General features: G+C 33.9%; 1 protein-coding gene across 3 annotated transcripts; it reads left to right on the top strand.

The window, feature by feature from the left end:
- Positions 1–891: 891 nt before the first annotated feature.
- LOC21388602 (DNA-directed RNA polymerase I subunit rpa43) lies at positions 892–4,057 on the top strand. 3 transcript variants are annotated; one of them, XM_024164790.1, is made up of 7 exons: positions 892–1,076; positions 1,618–1,769; positions 1,926–2,035; positions 2,121–2,206; positions 2,363–2,467; positions 2,573–2,755; positions 3,600–4,057. In XM_024164790.1, exons 1-6 carry the CDS (start codon positions 967–969, stop codon positions 2,712–2,714), a joined length of 705 nt encoding a protein of 234 aa, XP_024020558.1. In that variant the 5' UTR covers positions 892–966; the 3' UTR covers positions 2,715–2,755; positions 3,600–4,057. The 3 variants fall into 3 exon arrangements, with proteins under 3 accessions (XP_024020558.1, XP_010095165.1, XP_024020559.1); XM_010096863.2 differs by lacking the exon at positions 3,600–4,057 and adding an exon at positions 3,082–3,330; XM_024164791.1 differs by lacking the exons at positions 2,363–2,467; positions 2,573–2,755; positions 3,600–4,057 and having other exon boundaries at positions 2,121–2,210.
- The last annotated feature ends 15,636 nt before the right edge of the window (positions 4,058–19,693 follow it).

The raw sequence follows: 19,693 nt of genomic DNA, 5'->3' as shown, positions 1-19,693 counted from the left end.
TACGATCAAACAGTGCAACAAACTCGAACACATTTTTTAAATGCCATAGCACCACAGTTTGCCACATTTTAGGCCATCGATATATATCCAAATTCCAAACATATTATTCGTGTTCTTCCTTGTGAGGAACATTAAATAACCTAGCAAATAATTGAATAAAACATTTAATCAGGAACAAGGACAAAATAAGAGAAAAATAGATAATGTATCACTCTTAACTCATCTTTTTTAGTTCTCTGTCTTTTCTTTTTAAATTGAAAAGTGATAGGGATTCCAATTCAAATTTTAACTTTTGTGTATCAATTGATGTGACATGTGAGTTGTCATTTTTTATTGGTAGATGTAATCTCTTATCATTAATTGACATGATAATATTTTAAACATCCACCAATAAAAAAGTGATAACTTACATGCCAAATTAGTTAATACACAAAAATTAGAATTTGAGTTGGTGTAATTAGTATTATTCTTTTAAATTATACCTCTTAAAATTAATATATAAAAAGAAAAAGTGTGATGAAAAATCTTAAAATTTCAGAAAAGGCATATACCTTTATATCTATACCACATTTACCAAAAGAAATAGAAATTACCTTGAATGACATAGTTATAATTAGGAGTGGAATTATACATCATTTTCATGGTAAAATCAAACTGTCATTCAAAATATTTGCTATCGTGTAACTTTCCCACACCTAAAAGCGGCCCAACTACTCTTTAGCGGGCCTAATTGAGGGCCCGTGAGCTCCTAGGAGTTTTGGACTTCAACAAGAATGTCCGCCTTTTCTGATCCATAAGCCCGTTTTACGGGCCTAGCTCTATACAGGAGTCACAAGAGAAAGCCTAACGCCTAAAAGGTCCTAACGGCCGAGCAAAAGTAGAGAGCAGAGAGACAATTTAGGGTTTTGCAGGGTTTAGGTGTTTTCTGTAGACAAGAAGAAAAGCTCCGATCTTTGGTGGAGAATAATGGAATGTCTGAAAGTTTCTGAGGCGAAAATGGTGGTCTACGTACACCCGTCTAAGAGCACCAAGATTTACGATGCGGTTCTTCGCGAGCTCAGCTCCTTGCTTTTCAAGTATTCTTTTTTTTTTCCCCCAGTCTCGATTTTTTTTTCTTTTTTTAATTCTTAGTTTTAGGTCTTAATATGAATTATATATATATATATATATATGTGTGTGTGTGTGTGTGTGTGTATACATCTAGGCATTATAATTCATAATTTCGTAGTACTGTTTCTTGTTTGGATTAATTTGGGTTTTTTCAGGTCAAATTTGTGTAAACAACTGCTGAAGACAAGATTTTTGGATGTGCGTCTATGTTTTTAGGTCAAATTACTTCGCGTTGTTTTGCATTGATTTTCGCTTGGTTCAATTATTCCCTGTTTCGGTTTACAGAAAACAAGAGAAACTAAATGGGAAGCTTTAGAGTGTAGGAGTGAATTTCTTTTGTAGAATTAGGCTTATTGATTAATGGGTCTCTTTTGTAGCTCCTAATGCGTCAATGTTAGATTTTATTCTTAAAATCATATTTTTCTATGATGATTATTGTTAAGTCAGACTTGCTGTTCTATTGTTGATGTATTGATTTGATTAATCTTGTTCTGGTGGCTATCACAGGTTTGATGAGAATTTTGATGGCGTCGTGTTAGCTTATGAATTCGACATTCTTGATAAGAGTGCGAAGATTCTAAGCGGGATTCACCCTTATATCGGCGTGAGAATAAAAGCAAAGTTGTTGCTTTTTTCTCCGAAACCAGATATGCTTTTAGGTAACTTTTGTTAGTTCCCTTTGTATAGATAGTAATTCTGATGGAATTTGTTTGTACAGATCGATTTTTTCTCCACATAAATTTCTGCACAAGTTTTGCACAGTTCTTTGTTGTATTGCCCCTGCTGAGATTGCATTATTATTGCTATTATACCAGAGGGGAGGGTTGTAAAAGTTACTCAAGGATCAATTCATGTCATTGTTCTTGGCTTTGCATCTGCTGTTATAACAGAAGAGGAAATTCGTGATGAATTTGTGTATAAAATTGTAAGTATCTATTCACGATCACGATTTAAGAGTCGTATCTTCTTTCCATGTCAATTTTGATTCTATAGCGTGCATCCTTTTATAGAAACATGAAGAGGAAGTATTTTCTAGCAAATTTCACAAGCACCATACGATAAAGGTCGGAACTATGATACGCTTTTTAGTTAAGAGGTGAGGAATTATTTCAAGTTCTCATAGATTTACGAATTAGAATCACTCATTAACAAGCCATGTTTTTTGTTGATTTTCCTATTTAATTAAATTGATGTTGGAAAACAACGAAAACATCCGTGAATATAGCGATCTCATATTCATGTAACTTTGCAGTTTGGATGAGGAAATACTGCATATTTCTGGTTCTCTAATTCCAGCTCACACCGGATGCATTCGTTGGTTAGCAAAACATTTGGACGATGACACTATAACTGGCAGGTGTCAACCTCAACTTTTTAGCTTTTAAACTTATTGGGTTGAAGGAATAAATGGTAAAGGAAAATATTACGTTGGTGACCATAAATGATTTAAAAACTCTTGTAGGAGTAAAAAGAAAAGGAGAGAAAATGAAGAGGAATCCATTCTACAAGATCACGGTACTGTAAGTGGTGAGGCATTATCCTTTAACAGCGACCATAGAATAAAAAAGTCGAAGAAAGAAAAGAGACCAAAAGCGGAGTCTTGAAGGCCATGTCAAGATCCTTATTGCAATTTTGTTGTTCTCGGGTAAATTCAATTGCCTTTAGCGTCATATTTTGCTTTTGAAGTAGCCAATTACTTGTTCCGTGAGGCGTTTATCTGGTACATAGTTGAGGCATCATGTAACAGAATGAGCATGTGATTAGATCTTGGTTCTGACTATAATCAATTGGTCTATTAAACTCTTTCGAAAAATATAGTTTTTGATTGCAATAAAACTTCTAGTTTACCTTCCTGTTCATCAGAATGTTCCCTGCAATTACTAAATTCTATATCTAGTGTTTGTAGAATTCATTAAAGTCCATTAGCGATTAGTAGTGCTCTTTCTAATTCTATGTCAATCTGCTTCACAGTTACTTCCATGTGTGTTGGGTCCAATCAATGGCCATGGCCCAATTTAGTATTTGGTTTAATGGAATGTTGCGAAAGTCTCAGCTGGAAGATTAATCTGTCTGGATGATGTGGAAAGGAAATCTCTCTGGGGCTCAGATTTTTCATTTTTTTGTTGCGCTGCAACTAGATTTGACAGATGTCCATAACCCACATACATTTTTGGATAGTAAATGAAATTCAGCAATTCTAATTTCTTTAATATATATTACACACACACATATGAAAAGTGGAGGACACCTAGTCTTGAGTTTTTTGTCAATCATTCTTGCGAGTGATTCGGGGTTCCCAAAGTACATTCCATTTGCACCCCCATGTACCTCCTCTTATTGGTCTCGCGGTTACATTTTTTCATGGATGGGCGGCTGATATGATTAAGATGTATATATACATATATATAATATATAATATATGTATGTATGTATGTACGTACGTACGTATAGATATATTTATGCATACACTAAGACAGATCTATGTATAGGTGGAATCATGATCATCTCTACTTTCCAGGGCCATCATAAGCAGGTATGGGACTTCTATCAGAAACAACCAATAGTCGGTCTCTATTCTTTCCTACAAAAATTCTTTTTTATTTAAAAAAAAAAAAAATTACATAAGAGGTTTTTCAGAAACCATTTGAATAATGAAAAGCCTTTTATTATAAGTTTGAGAGAGACGAGGTGGGAGAAGATGGGGTTTCAGGTTGGTGAATGATTCTCACTTCCGTCCAACTCCCATGTGAGCTGTGGAGTAGTTTGTTTAGAAGAATACAGAAAAAGGGTGTCACTTATTTTTCCCGTATAATCCGGCAGTTTAACATGCTTCAACCCTGTTAATCAAAACTATTCCAAAACATGTATCTTTTTGTTTTTAATAGGCTGTTGTTAATTCCTTTTACACTTTTGAGACCATGTGTAGGCAATATTTGTTTTTCTTTTCCCTTGTGTGATGAACTACGTTTAAGTGAAGTAATGAACTAACGAATCTTGGTTTGGTTTACCTTTCCTAATATGACCCACATCTGACATATTTCTCCCATGCATGTTGAGAATGGATTGCAAAGATCTTTTCTAGATTTAAACACACAAATTTATAGCCTTGTCAATACTTAAAAACTTCAATTGTTCCATCTGTATCTAACGATTTGCGTATCTGTTGGTACAGAAAACTGAGGTCAAGCTGATTTTTATTTATGTTTTATGTTTTTACATTTTAATCATATTTTTGTGCATGAAAACGACGTGGTAAACACAAACCAAAGGATTCCCTTCTGCAGACTGCAATGAGTAAAGAGACGGTCCCATATCAAATAATTAATTCGTGGAATATGAATCAATATAAAGATGATTATTATACGCGTAGAAAGTAAATATTATGTCCAGTTATTCCATTTTGAGTAGTTTAAACAATTAAGTTGCGAAGACAGAAGATTTGGGTTGTTGTAAATTCAGTTTTTCACATTTCAAAGGTAATCCCAGAAAATGGACGTTTCTTGGGTATAATTTTAAAAGAAGACTTGTGTTAGAGTATTACTGGCTCTGACAACAGGGGACGAGTAAAATTATAAGGAATATAAGGGGTAGATGTGGAGGTTGCCCATCTAATCCAAGTGAAATGAAATAAAATGAGTGACGACCATTTCATTATATGCTCTAGATCTTTTAATTTTCAGATTGTAATAATGGCAATTAACGACCGAATCTAATTGCCAGAATATGCCAATCATTAGCTGTAATTTAAAATTTAATTGGCTAAGAAATGATTGAAACTTGAGAGTTATTACACCCAATATGCCTACCCACCATGATTTGTCTATCACACTAAACACTTCCTTCTCATGTGAGCATGGTTTGACACGCACTATAATGTTCCTAATCACGTCTATATGCTTAATCCACAATATAACTATATCGTTTCTATATTTTTGGATAACGAATATAAATTGTATACTTTAATTTCATTTTATCATTGTTAAGAGAGAGAGAGTGATTTCATGTCATCATTGTTGAGAGAGAGAGAGAGAGGGGGAAAAAAGAAAAAAAAAAAAGAAATGTACTGCTTAATCCACAAAGAAAAAAAAGAAAGGTACTGCTTAATCCACAATATAATTGTATCGTTTCTATCTTTTTAGATAACGAATATAAATTGTATACTTTGATTTCATTTCATCACTGTTAAGAGAGAGAGAGAGAGAGAGGGGGAAAAAAGAAAAAAAAAAAAAGAAATGTACTGCTTAATCCACAATATAACTGTATCGTTTCTATCTTTTTGGATAATGAATATAAATTGTATACTTTGATTTCATTTCATCATTGTTAAGAGAGAGAGAGAGAGAGAGAGAGAGAGAAGAAATATATGGTGTTGAGACAGCTAGCAATGCATGTTAATGGCTTTTAATTTAATGGGATTAGAATAGGTCATGTTGAAGAAATTTTGGACCTCTTTCAGTTATATATATTTGTTACAAAAAAGTTGTGGCTTTAATCAAATAATAAAAAGAATGGTGTTGAGTGTTCGTGATTGAAGACAATGAGGGAGGCGGTTTATGAGAGCTGGGAGGTATGGGTGTCATGGTCTCGCTCTCTGACTCGGATATGACCAATCCTAAATTAAAAAAACAAAAAGTTGCACAAAATATATAGCCAAAAAGAAAAGTTTCATATGCGCGCTGGCTGTTTTTATTTTGGGAGTTATGGGTAAATTTAGAAAAAAAAAAAAAAAAAACTGTTAAAATAGTCTTTTTTTATTTTTATCTTTTAACATTAACTTATATTTCTACATTTTAAACCAAAATTAATTACGAGTGGAGTTTTTTAAAATGGTATTTTTAATAAGTTAGTTACTTAAAAAATAGAATATGTGAATATGAAAGCACAACTATTCAAATACTAACAGATAAATATTTCAGTATCAAACTTCAAATTAGTTTTTACATTTGGCCATGAAAAAAAAAAAAAAAAGATAATTATACACCCTCGTCTGTTTGTACAAAAAAAACTATGTATTTTTATCTATATATCACTCTCTTGAGTCTCATGTGTCATTATTGGCACACACAGAAGATTCTAATAGATGGGCTTGTCTGGTAGTGCCAAAACAAGGATTAAAATCCAAAAGATAGATTCTTCCATTCATTCACCGTCCAAATTATATATGGTCTGTAAAGCTGGAATGGGAAGAAGCTTTTATGATTTTGGGTGTGCGTTGACATAATGATAAAAGCTTCTTGTTACGTAAGAATCAGTGGGCTAGCTGCGTAATTCAGAAAAAAAAAAAAACTAAATAAAAAGAAAAGAAAAGAAAAGAAAATAACTCCATCCTGATGTACTTGCTAGTGCACCTCTATCTGTACCGTCTTCTCCTTTTCGGTTGCATGGAGCATGTCCTGCGTCAGATTAACAATATACAATGGTTTTTCACTTTTTCTCCTCTATTTGGAGTCACTTCGACTTTGCATCTCAACTTTTTTTTTTTTCATTTTTTTCCCCCTTTTTCCATGTATCATGAAAGTTTAGGCCCAATGTAGTCCTTGATTGACATACGCCCATTACTTAGGGTCCGTTCACTTCGCTGATTCGAGTTTGTAATTCGAGTTGAGATGTGATTTTATGTGAGAGTTTTTTACTGTAGTAAAAAAGTTAGATGTGATTGTTTGTGAGAGCTTTTTACTGTAGCAAAACTCGAATTCTAAACTCGAATTGGTGAAGTGAACGGGGTCTTAGTATAACCAACTAAAACTAATGACCATATATAATTGCAAGACCTTTATTTGTCCCCTAAATGAAGATTCTTCTCAACAATTTCTTAATGCCACTTCAAAATCGCCATCAAACAGTGCCTGAGTCAAGAATTTTATCAATACAGGCGTGAGTAAAATTAAAGTTTTAAACTAAAATAATAGTACAAATATTATTTTTTCAACTATTTGAATATTAATTTACTCCAAATGAAATCAAGTTTTAAGTTGAGTTTACTTGACTTTTTAACGTCTAGAATCCAAAAAATTGTGAACTTATATAATAATGTTATTTATTATTGACTTAGTTAGCAAATTACGCTTAAAGTATGAGATATTCAAAAGTTAAAAGTTGGGGTATAATCGAAATGCTTTTAAAAATTTCACATATAAATCATAGTTAAAAATTAGCATAAATTGAAGGCCCCATCAGTCCTAAGGTGGCTCCGCCACTGTCATCAAGTCATATTAAAAATTTGAATCATATGCATTATTTAATCCTTTACTAATTACTACTGTAGCAAGGCGGTTTTGGTACGGGTTAATATTATTATTTTTTAGTTCACTGAACTATATAAGTCAAATCTTTTTTTAGTCTTTTACTTTTGAAAATGTTGTAAAATGAGTTTTCGATCTATCGATTTGTCCAAAATTAATCTTTATGTTCATCTAATTGCAAAACCCTCGAATAGAAAGGCATTTGAGGATCACGCGCGGGTTAGTGAGAGTTAAATTTATAATTTTACACCTAAGGGCATGACAGTTGAGAAGGAAGCGGTGCCCTTTCCCATTAAGATTTTAACAGTTTGATGAAATAAAGATTAATTTAGAACAACTTGATAGATTTGAGAATCGTTTTGTCGACATCTTAAAAGTTATAGATCAAAATGTGATTTAGTATCTGAGGACTAAAAATGAATTTAAATACTTTTCATATTTGTATAGAGATTATGAGATCATAAGTTAGGCCTCGTTCATTTCACCGATTTGAGTTTAGAATTTGAGTTTTGCTACAGTAAAAAGCTCTCATAAACAGTTATACCTAATATTTTTACTACAGTAAAAAGCTCTAACATAAAATCACATCTCAACTCCAATTAAAAACTCGAATCAATGAATTAAACATGTTCTACAAACGTTAAACGTACTCATAAAGCAATAGTTTCTACACAAGTGACAAAAACAATGAATTATTTGTGTTCAATGCTCTCTCAGTTACAGTAAATGTTAAATCTGATGTTACATCCGATGTTCCAGATGATGTTGGAACATTGTCTGGAAGATGACTTAATTAATTAAGATCTGGATTTCTTACTGTTCAAATTATTCAAGTAAAACAAAGTGCATAAATCAAAATAGACACGAATATGATATCACAGTTCGGTGCGCACACCTACTCTGCGGGGCCACACTCAGACAATAAACAGTTTCATTATACTTCAAGAATTACAACACTGGCGGACTTATTCACTCAAGGACTCCCTCCTAGACTATGACGCCGCTGTGATGAAATCTCACAATGACTCTGTTTAGAGTGTACCACACGTCTTCTAAATTGTAAGGCGAACTCCCTTCGACCGACAAAGCTTCCTCCCGAAAGCAACAAATCCTTCTCCCGAATGACGATCTCAATAGTGCACTAGGCTCACAAAAACTCACAGACTCTTTTCTGAAAGTATTCTATATAACCCCTGTACCCCCACAGCAACCTTAAGGCTTCTTCAATTATATATCTTCTAAAACTACCCATCTTTCACGTTAATCACATACCCTATAACAAATCTCATAATCCAACTAGATAGCTTATTCAAATTCTTTCTACGATCTTCTCCAAGTAATATGCATGCTATCTTATCTCATCAAACAAATTTGCTTCATTATCTCCACGTGCACAATATCTTCACAATAGCTTAGTTATCACATTGGCTCCATATTGATCACCTCATGTAAATTATCTCCAAGTAATATCTTGCACAATATCTCCAAGTAATATCTTCATGTAAATTATATATATATATATATATATATATTCAAAGATGATGCCTTTGACGTATATCTCGTAGTGACCCAATTGAAACACACCAATGCACATTCGGATAATACATCTCCTTTTCAAATCCAAATCACTCCTTTAAAATAGCAACTTAATCTCCACATTATCTCTTTCTAGAATCCCATTTAAATTCAAATAACCAATGCCCTATCTTTATCTTTTCAAATCTCAACCAATGTCTTATCTTCCTTTGACCAAGCCTTTATCCTTATCTTTTCAAATCTCAACTCAACAAAATCTGTAACTTTAACTTCAAATATGATTCGAATTCTTCTTCTGTAATCTAAAATCTTCTTGAACTTATTTTTTTGAATTTTTACAAGATTGCCAATAAATTGCCAACTAATAAAAATACCTAACAATCTCCCCCTTTGGCATTTTTTGGCAAAACTAACAAATGATCCTAAAAATTCAAAAAAAGTAAAGGATTACATTGTTCTCTCCCTTTTTGACAAAAATAAGCCAAAGACACAACGAAAAAAAAATAATAAATAAAAAAATTCACACCCTAGACACGTCTTCAGCAACTGATGTCGCAGATCATGTTGTAACATTAGTTGGAACACTCGGTGCAATACTTCGCACTAGATATCTTCGAGGGCATTGATCTCTATAGCTTACTCCCCCTGAATTTTTCATGTGTCTTACTCCCCCTGAATTAGTACATGCTTCTAAAGAAGTATAAGCCCTATGACATCTCAAATCAGATTTCTTTACCCACACACGTTTAGAAAAATTATTTTTCACATCAATCTTCACGTTAGGTGTCCTCTTTGAGTTTGTAGAATTTGGTGGATTAATAAGCATACCTCTCTTCAAAGCATTTAAATACTTGTAGCATCTTGATCTTATGTGGTCATGTATACCGCAGTAATGGCATGTAGGGACAAACCTTCTATGTAGAGGGGATAAGATAGTAACCTTCTTACTAGAGGAAGTCGGAGGCTTAGGGACAGGCGTCTTCTTCACAAACAATGTTTGGGATGTTGAGCTCTCACCAATATAGCCAAGGCCATGTCGATCACCACTCGCTTTTCCTATTGAGAGAATGTGATCCAATTTTGAAGTGCCCGAATTCATCATCTTCAATGACTTTTGAGTGTGCTCCAATTCACCTCTTGTCTCCTGCAGCTTTTTCTCCTTCTCAACAGCCTGAAATTCATAGTTTATAGTAGCCCTCTTAAGTACATCCTTCTCTTTAATAAGCTCATCGACTCGCTCCCACAAAGACTTATTCATTTTAACCACCAAAACCCATTTATTGAACATGGTTTCATATGCCTCCTGGATTGTCTCCTCAGTCAATTCTTCAACAGCGCTGAAACTGTTAGAATCTGAAAAATTTTCGTTTTCTTCTGGTTTTCCAGAGTGTGTTGTAGATGATGTTGCAGATGATGTTCCAACATGAGCTGTGACACGATCTGTAACACTGCAGTTTGGAACACCTTGGTAGATATTAAACGCAACATAGTTGTTCACATGATCATCATCTTCCTGGTTGCCTTCAGAATCCTCATCACTCCATATGACGTTGAGAGACTTCTTCCTCTTTTTGAGAGTGTTAGCACACTCAGACTGAATGTGTCCATAATCGTCGCACTCCCGGCATTGAATTCTCCTATTCTTCTTCTTATCATTGGAGGAATTTGTAGCTCCCTTATTTTTCTGAAAATTGTTGGAGTTGTTGAAAGTTGGAGTTTGGTTCTTCTCGTTGAACTTCTTCATCACCCCATTGAAATTTTTAGTCAATTAAGCAAGAGACTCCGCTAAGTCTTCATCTTCTTCTTTAACATTATCTTACACTTCGGCTTGGAAAGCAATCCCCTGAGAAATCTCCTTCTCCTTCTTATTTTGACTTAGATTCATTTCAAATGTCCTCAGTGATCCCATCAAGTCATCAAGTCTCATAAACTCAGTGTCTTTTGCCTCTTCAATGGCAGTGACTTTGTAGGCAAATCTCTGTGGTAATGATCTCAATGTCTTGCTGACAAGTTTTGCCTCGGGAATTTTTTTACCAAGAGCAAAGGATTCATTAGCTATATCACACAACCGTGAATTAAATTCAGAAATAGTTTCAGTTTCATGCATTCGAAGAGTTTCAAACCTGGTTGTGAGCATATTTAATTTTGATTGTCTGACCGCGGCTGTTCCTTCATGAGCCACCTCTAGAATCTCCCATGCTTCTTTTGCTGATTCACATGTGGATATCATTTTGAACTGGTGAACATCCACTCCATTGAATATTGCATTGAGCGCATGTGAGTTGTAGTTGGCCAACCTGTCTTCATCAGTGCTCCATGACTCTTCAGGCTTGAGAATCTCCTTTCCTTCTGCATCCTTTGTTTCTGGATGCTTCCATCTGATCAGGATTGCACGCCATGCTCTTTCATCTTGAGCCTTGATGAAAGCCTTCATCCGAGCCTTCCAATATAAATAATTCGAACCATCGAGCAAAGGGGGACGTACAACTGAACCTCCTTCCTTCAAAAAATCCATTCCAAACATAACATATCAACTCTCCAAGATCTCACCGAACTTAGGGTCAGTGAACCTCTTATACCACTTGATAGATCTGATGTTACGTCCGATGTTCCAGATGATGTTGGAACATTGTCTGGAAGATGACTTAATTAATTAAGATCCGGATTTCTTACTGTTCAAATTGTTCAAGTAAAACAAAGTGCAGAAATCAAAATAGACACGCAATATGATATCGCAGTTCTATGCGCACACCTACTCTGCGGGGTCACGCCCATACAATAAACAGTTTCACTATACTTCAAGAATTACAACACTGACGGACTTATTCACTCAAGGAATCCCTCCTAGACTATGACGCCGCTGCGATGAAATCGCACAATGACTCTGTTTAGCGTGCACCACACGTCTTCTAAATTGTACGGCGAACTCCCTTCGACCGACAAAGCTTTCTCTCGAAAGCAACAAATCCTTCTCCCGAAGGACGATCTCAATAGCACACTAGGCTCACAAAAACTCACAGACTCTTTTATAAAAATATTCTATATAACCCCTGTACCCCCACAGCAACCTTTTGGCTTCTTCAATTATATATCTTCTAAAACTACCCATCTTTCACGTTAATCACATACCGCATAACAAATCTCCTAATCCAACTAGAGAGCTTATTCAAATTCTTTCCATGATCTTCTCCAAGTAATATGCATGCTATCTTATCTCATCAAACAAATTTGCTTCATTATCTCCACGTGCACAATATCTTCACAGTAGCTTAGTTATCACATTGGCTCCATATTGATCACCTCACGTAAATTATCTCCAAGTAATATCTTGCACAATATCTCCAAGTAATATCTTCACGTAAATTATATATATATATATATATTCAAAGATGATGCCTTTGACGTATATCTCGTAGTGACCCAATTGAAACACACCAATGCACATTTGGATAATACATCTCCTTTTTAAATCCAAATCACTCCTTTAAAATAGCAACTTAATCTCCACATTATCTCTTTCTAAAATCTCATTTAAATTCAAATAACCAATGCCCTATTTTTATGTCTCTAAAGCTCAACCAATGTCTTATCTTCCTTTGACCAAGTCTTTATCCTTATCTCTTCAAATCTCAACTTAACAAAATCTGCAACTTTAACTTCAAATCTGATTCGAATTCTTCTTCTGCAATTTGAAATCTTCTTAAACCTATTTTTTTGAATTTTTACAATATTGCTAATAAATTGCTAACTAATAAAAATACCTAATAGTAAAACATGCTCTCTCAAAATAGCAAATACCAAAGCTAAATACACTCACACATATTATTTGCTGCATTGCTGCTATGAATTATTTGTGTTCAGTGCTCTCTCATTTACAGCCGAAAATGCTCTCTCTCTCTCTAAATAGCAAAATACTAAAGCAAAGTACACGCATACATATACATATATGTGTGTGTATGTATATTATATGCTGCATTGCTGCTACAAGCCTGCATGAGAAGACAGATCGGAAAAGACTCTTCATTTAGCGCAATTCGAATTTGATAATATTTTTTTATCGAATGTGCCAACTTCTTTCATAAATGCTTCAACTAAAATAATGTTCTGTTATAAACGGGTCAATAATCATGATGGTACACATTCATGTCCTTTTGACCCTTGGCGATGAAGTACATTTTACCAATTTTCTTTTCCATGCTGCTTTAAAAAGATACATATGAAGTAGACTGTTTTTTGAGGGAATTAGAACTGATTAATTATAGTTTCAGCCCCACTTGATTGCAACCTTATACAAAAAAAAAATAGCTAGGTTACCCCATTTTAGACGTTGACCTATATATTTGATCTCCCTCTCTCTCTCTCTCTTTGTTTGTTTGTTTTTTTTTTTCCCCTTCAACCATACTATAATGAATTTAAGAGAAATTTGTGTCAACGGCCACTTTGAAGATTATTTGCTAGCTGGTTTCTATATATAATAGTCATTTGTACCTTGAAACTAAGACAATATTAAATATACATATTTCCTCATTTTATTATGTATATATAACAATATTTAAGAGTTGCTCGTGGCTATGTTATTATCTTTTATATAAACAAAGAATGCTAGTAAAGTGTGGACTCATTTAGTAATATGTGAGGAGGCTGCTACAGCTTGAAACTTCTTGTTGACGGTGGATTTTCGCCAACAAAAATATGCCGGTTTATCTTTGGGTTTTCTATCAGATTACCGGCTTAAGTATAGGTTATGTGTAGGAATTTGATGTGCTTGTGGTATTTTTTGTGTAGTAAGCAATATAAGAAAAAATGCTTAAAGTAAGAAAACGCACAAGATTTATAGTGGTTCACTCTTATAAAATGAAGAGCTACATCCACTGTGGCTTATTATTCCTTCTTGAGAATGTTACAATTTATAATATGCTCTTTCGTTCTCGTTCTCTTGGAAAAGATCAACTTCTTTTCTGTATGAGGTTCCTCTCCCTTTATAGCCGAGCTTCCTTCGTTGGAGGGGTTTCCTCTAGTAGGCTGAATAAACACTCAAGTGGCCTGCCTTTCTAGGCCCAGCCCGCAGCTCACTAATCACTTTTTGCGCACTGTTCACTCAGCCAATTAGTCTCCCATTACGGCTATGTACACAGCTGTAACCCTTTTCTGTCCCCCGTAGGGGCGGTTTTAAGGGTTCGCATTTAATGCCTGTACTGTGGATATCCCTTACGCAGCTTGCCACGTCAGGCTTTCCCTCCTTGGCGGTGGACTTCTATGTTATACGGTCGACGGTACGACCTGTCGACGTCAGAAGAAATCGACGCCCTAAGTTGGGCTTCTTACTCGGGCTCTAAACGACGGGAGGAAAAGGAGTCCCAGACGTCGAGAGTTGTTGCTTTGCGAGGAGAGATTAAGGCCACGTGTCACGTTGTCCTTCCTCCACGTGTCCCCATATTTTTCCCCATGACACTTCTTAAGGAGAATAGCGTTCTGGGTTTATATAATAATTTATTATAAACCATTTTTTGTGTTCTCCGAACTAGAAAAAAGCTGTTATGATAACGATGTGCTGTGGCAAAAAACGGAATAAGGATATTCTTATAATAGTTTGATTAAGTTTGCTCAAGACTAACGTATCCTAATTAAATCATTCATCCTTCAAATTCCATAAAACAAAATAAAAATACTCATCTTTTCTCTCTTTTTTTTTTTTTAAAAAAAAAAGAAGGATTTATCCCTGAAAGTGCAATTTTCTCCCTTAAAGCATTTTTTCCTACTTAGCAACTATAATATGATATACCTGAAGGCTTTGGTTATTAATCAACAACCCCTATTTTGTCTCCTAGCTAACCAAAAAAAAAAGAAAAAAAAAAAAAGAGAGATCTTATAGATCGTTTTAGCTGTCCAAATTACATAGACCGGACTGGTACCAAATTAATCACACGTAATATAAATTAACTACAGAATCTAATCCAAGGTTGATATACCGAATGAAACAAATGAGCAACACTATTGGTTTCTAGTGCTTCTCAAAATAACTACATTATTATTGTATATTTGCCATTGAAGTAGCTTCTTGTATGGAGCAAAATATATGCCTGCCTTTTTGTGCCAACCAAAAACAGCTAAGCTTTATGTTGTGTTTCATTTTATCTTCCAAAATTAACAAACTTAGGTTTCATAAAGAGATACCCAAATTGGCACTTTAAAAAAGAAATTCAAGAGATATTTGGTTCATGGATTAGAATCATGTAATTAAAATCATTTTTGATTTATGTGTATTTTTTGTGAGAGAAAACACTGTAACGAATCATGAACCATGATTCAAATCATAGTTTGAATCCTCCAACCAAATCATTATTCATAGTTTGATTTATAGAATCCATTCACAGCGTTCTTGCAATTCCAATCTGAATGCAGCCAAACAAACTTAAACAACAAAAATCCAAATCAAACCGACCTCAATCCCCTATTGCTTCACTTTCTCTTTATCTTTTTGCTCGAAAATTGTAGAAGAAACGGTATAAACAGCAGACAAAAGCAAAACTCCAAGAAACGAAAAGAAAAAAAAAAAACAGAAAACAACAAAAGCGTACACAAAACACCATCAACAAAGATAAAAAACACAGAACAATTGTCACAAGCAGTTTACTTCAAAACAAAAAAGGATGCAGATCATTATTCTGCAAAGTGTCATCCAAAATCCTTCCAGTGTAGACCAAGTTTTGGAGATTTGTGCACTAACAAGATTAATTCACTCCAAACACATAAGTATATGTCTCCGAAATTAAAGGCACATAATTAAAATGTTACTTAAAAATTAATTAGAATATGATTAACTGCTTGGTCATGTTACCATTTCTAAGATGATTAACTTTTACTTAGTCAACTTGAAACATCCAGTCAAACTAGTTTAATTAACAGAATGAACAAGAAAATATGGGTTCTGGTTCATTGTTCCTGACATAAATCCGGGAAGCATATCTTTTACTAAGTTATCCAAAATAACATTTTCTGTACTATTTCTATGAAATCAGATTCAATAACATGTGTAAGAGTTTGCCCAAACTTTGTTACGAGGCACAAATTTTTTTTTTTTTTTTTTTTTTTTAAAGTGGCACAGTTACAATACTCTAATGTTTTTTGTAATTAAGACAAAAATTAATGGAATTAAAATTAATCCAAGAGTCGCATATGAGACGTGGCAGCCTGTCGAGACTGCTTGCCTAAAGACCAAAAGTGGGTGAAATATAAAACTCTCAAAGGCATATATAGTATTAGTACCTCAAATAAGACTTGATTAAGAATAATTAGTCCTTAATGTAGAGGCCAAACTAGGTTGGCATGTGCCAACTATATGGAATAATCCAAATTACGTATTTGTTTATGAGCAGCAACTTTGTCGGTTTGCGAACAGAATTAATCACCTTTAAAGTCGATAAAAAGTGGATTAAAGAGGATAAAAGACATCCATAAAAACAAATATTAGTCCAAACCAAACTAAGAACGAATAAAGTGTTGGAGGTTTCTGTTAATAACTGAACAACTGCGGAACCACACGTCCTCTTTCCACTATTCGCTATTGATTGTACAGAAAAGCTGCCTCATGCATTGTATATGCTAACCCTAAATCCGTACTTTGTCTCTATTTTTTTTATTCTTTTTTCAAGTAAACAAGATTAAAGTCGCCTCTTTTTTGTTTTCTAAAACATGAATAAGTCATCACTTGGATAATCTCTACTGATTTTTAATTAATCACATTGTAAATGTCGACTCTTTGATTCACATATGACAAAGAGTTGTTTAGCCCCCATTTGGTTCGCTGGTTTAAATTTTGTTAATTTGAACTTTTTTATTTGAGCAGAAAAATTTAAATTGTGTGATTTAAATTATAGTTTGAATTGACGTTTAGATGTAGAGTTAAAGTTTTAATTTCAAGAGGGAATAAAATTTGAATTTGTGTTTGGTAGGTGTGAAAAGCAGAGAAAGCGGACAATTTTTACTGTTTAAAAATGGTTTGAATGGTTGAGTTTAATGGAGGAGATAAACTCTAAGTTTGGTCGTTTAACTCAATTTAAACAGGAAATTAATTCAAACTGCATATTTATCAAATATCAATTTAAATTATATTTACTATTCAAATTGAATTGAACTGAACTAAACTATTAAAATAAATAAGGGGCTTAGTTAATTCACACGCAATTTCTCACAATTTGATATTTAAATGATTGTAGCATTGAAAGATGACTTCCCTCCCTTTCGCACGAGGCAATGGCCCACACTGTGTGGAATTCATCAATATATTTCTTCCTTGTTATGTCTATAATTCACCTAAATTTGAATATGTGTATTTTCAATTGAAAAATTATGCGCTAAGATTTAAGATATAAAAAATATCTTATCAGACATAATTATTAACCGTCCAATCATAGTAGATTTATAACATATTAAAAACAAATAATTCAATAAAATCTGATGAATTTTTAATAATTCATAATTTTTTAATTACATTGATGATTAAAATTAGAGTACACCTCATTCTTTGAGGGATTTATGTGATAAGATAGAAAGGATCTGTTACCTTTTTCAACTTTTGTTAGGTGGCAACCAACTTAAATTTCTTTTTCTTACTTTTAAAAAAAAAGGTGATTTTTATAGTAAGAATCTAAAAATATAAATAAAAATGATAGTTCTTTATTTTTTTAACTGTTAAATAAGTAACAAAAAATTATCTATCCTGCAATACGAGTTTAATTATATTCATTGGCTAAAAAATATAATATAAATACTTGTATCACTCTTTTGTTCACTCTCTTTGTCACTTTATATATTCACTGTTTAACACATAAATTCCACTATAATCCACGTGTCAAATAGTGAATACAAAAAGTGACAAAAAGAGTGACTGAAAGAGTTACGTTAGCATTTCTCAAAATATAAAGCCTAGGTAGAAGAACCCTTAAAAAATGGTAAATTAATTATTTTATTTTAACTTTTGATAGGTATTAGTAGAGTAATTAGTAAATTATAGCATATTTTTTTTAAATAGTAAATTATAGCATAATTTGATATTTTAAGTTTTAAACATTGTTAAAAACTCAAAAATACCCCTAAACCTCTTTTTCACCTCTCTCTTCTTCTCCCTATACTCAAGTCCACTATAGCCGGCACAAGCGGCCGGCTCCGGCGACCGACAACTGTTTTTCGGCGTCCGATGCCAACGACTGTTTTTCTGGCAATCGTTTAATATTGTATTTACTAGTAAATATCATATTTATTCAAAAATCCAGCCACCAACTCCGATGATTGTTTAACACTGTATTTAGCGGTTTATATCATATTTACAAGTAAATACCGTATTTCCTAGTAAATATCATATTTATTCAAAAATCTGGCCACCAACTTCGGTGATCGTTTAACACTGTATTTATCGATAAATATCTTATTTACTAGTAAATATCATATTTATTCAAAAATCCAGCCACCAACTTCGACGACCATTAACACTGTATTTACCGATAAATACAATATTTATTAGTAAATATCATATTTATCTGAAAATCCAGCCACTGATTTTGATGACCATTAAACATTGTATTTATGGTAAATATCACAGATTCTAAATTATAACTACTAAAGTATTTACTGGTAAATACAGTATTTACCATATTTAAATTTTTAATTACTCAAATATTTATTAGTAAATACAATATTTATCATATTCAAAATCATAATTACATAAATATTTACTTATAAATACAATATTTACTAGATTTAAACTTACTAAAATATTTACATGTAAATACAGTGCTTATTAATATTCAAAATTTTAATTAGCAAAGTATTTGCCACAATATTTACCAAATTCACAAAAAATCCACAAAAACTTCTAACCACAAACACAGACAAAATGCAAAAGTAAATTTCACAAATTCTCGAATCTCAATCACAAAATCAGATTCAAATCGATTTGCAAAAAGTTTTTGAACAAAAGAAAAGAACAATTACAAAACCTAAACCCAAATCTCAGATCCACAATCTTGCCGGTCAGAAACTAAGAACTATCAAATCCGGGGAATAAAAAATTTCCTAAAAAACATTCCTAAAATTGCAAACCAAGAACCATGTAATCAGATTAACCTCAATGGCCTTGTCAAATCTCGACAACGACGAATGCAAGATCTCTACTAGTTTGCAAGGGCGACGAGGTCTAGGGTCGAGATAGAGAGAAAGTAGATCAGCTAACGACGCCCTTGATGGCGTCAGAGAATACGAGCGCTCGACTTCACCATCGTCAGAGACTCCCATCATCGGAGGCCTAGGACAGAGAGGGAGAGAGAGAGAAAGCAGATCAGAATTTTTCCCAAAGATCATGGCGATCTCCTCTGCCGATCTAGTTCGAGGTCCCACCGGATTTTTCATCATCATCCTCGATCACGAGATTCAGATGAGGGACTAACGACGCTCTTGATGGCGTCAGAGAATACGAGCGCTCGACTTCACCATCGTCAGAGACTCCCATCATCGGAGGCCTAGGACAGAGAGGGAGAGAGAGAGAAAGCAGATCAGAATTTTTCCCAAAGATCATGGCGATCTCCTCTGCCGGATCTAGTTCGAGGTCCCACCGGATTTTTCATCATCATCCTCGATCACGAGATTCGGATGAGGGAGAAGAAGAAGATAGATTGTCGTAATCGGAGATTGGAGTCGCGAGCTATGTTCCCGGCAACGACCATGATGAGTTGTCCTCAAAAAGAAGGAGACGGAGAAAGAATCTGGAGGTGAGGGAGAGTTCATGGAGAGGGGAAGAGAGAGAGACCGTA

Source organism: Morus notabilis, unplaced genomic scaffold (genome assembly GCF_000414095.1).
Source record: "Morus notabilis unplaced genomic scaffold, ASM41409v2 Scaffold1123, whole genome shotgun sequence".
NCBI lineage: Eukaryota > Viridiplantae > Streptophyta > Magnoliopsida > Rosales > Moraceae > Morus > Morus notabilis.
This window is presented reverse-complemented; position numbering and strand designations above follow the sequence as displayed.

What these genes read in the sequence shown, in the direction of transcription:
- LOC21388602 (XM_024164790.1), top strand. Translation starts at nt 967, where the DNA reads ATGGAATGTCTGAAAGTTTCTGAGGCGAAAATGGTGGTCTACGTACAC. An exon ending in ATGAATTTGTGTATAAAATT is followed by an intron (nt 2,036 to 2,120) that starts GTAAGTATCTAT and finishes ATCCTTTTATAG; the next exon opens with AAACATGAAGAGGAAGTATT. An exon ending in GATGACACTATAACTGGCAG is followed by an intron (nt 2,468 to 2,572) that starts GTGTCAACCTCA and finishes AAACTCTTGTAG; the next exon opens with GAGTAAAAAGAAAAGGAGAG.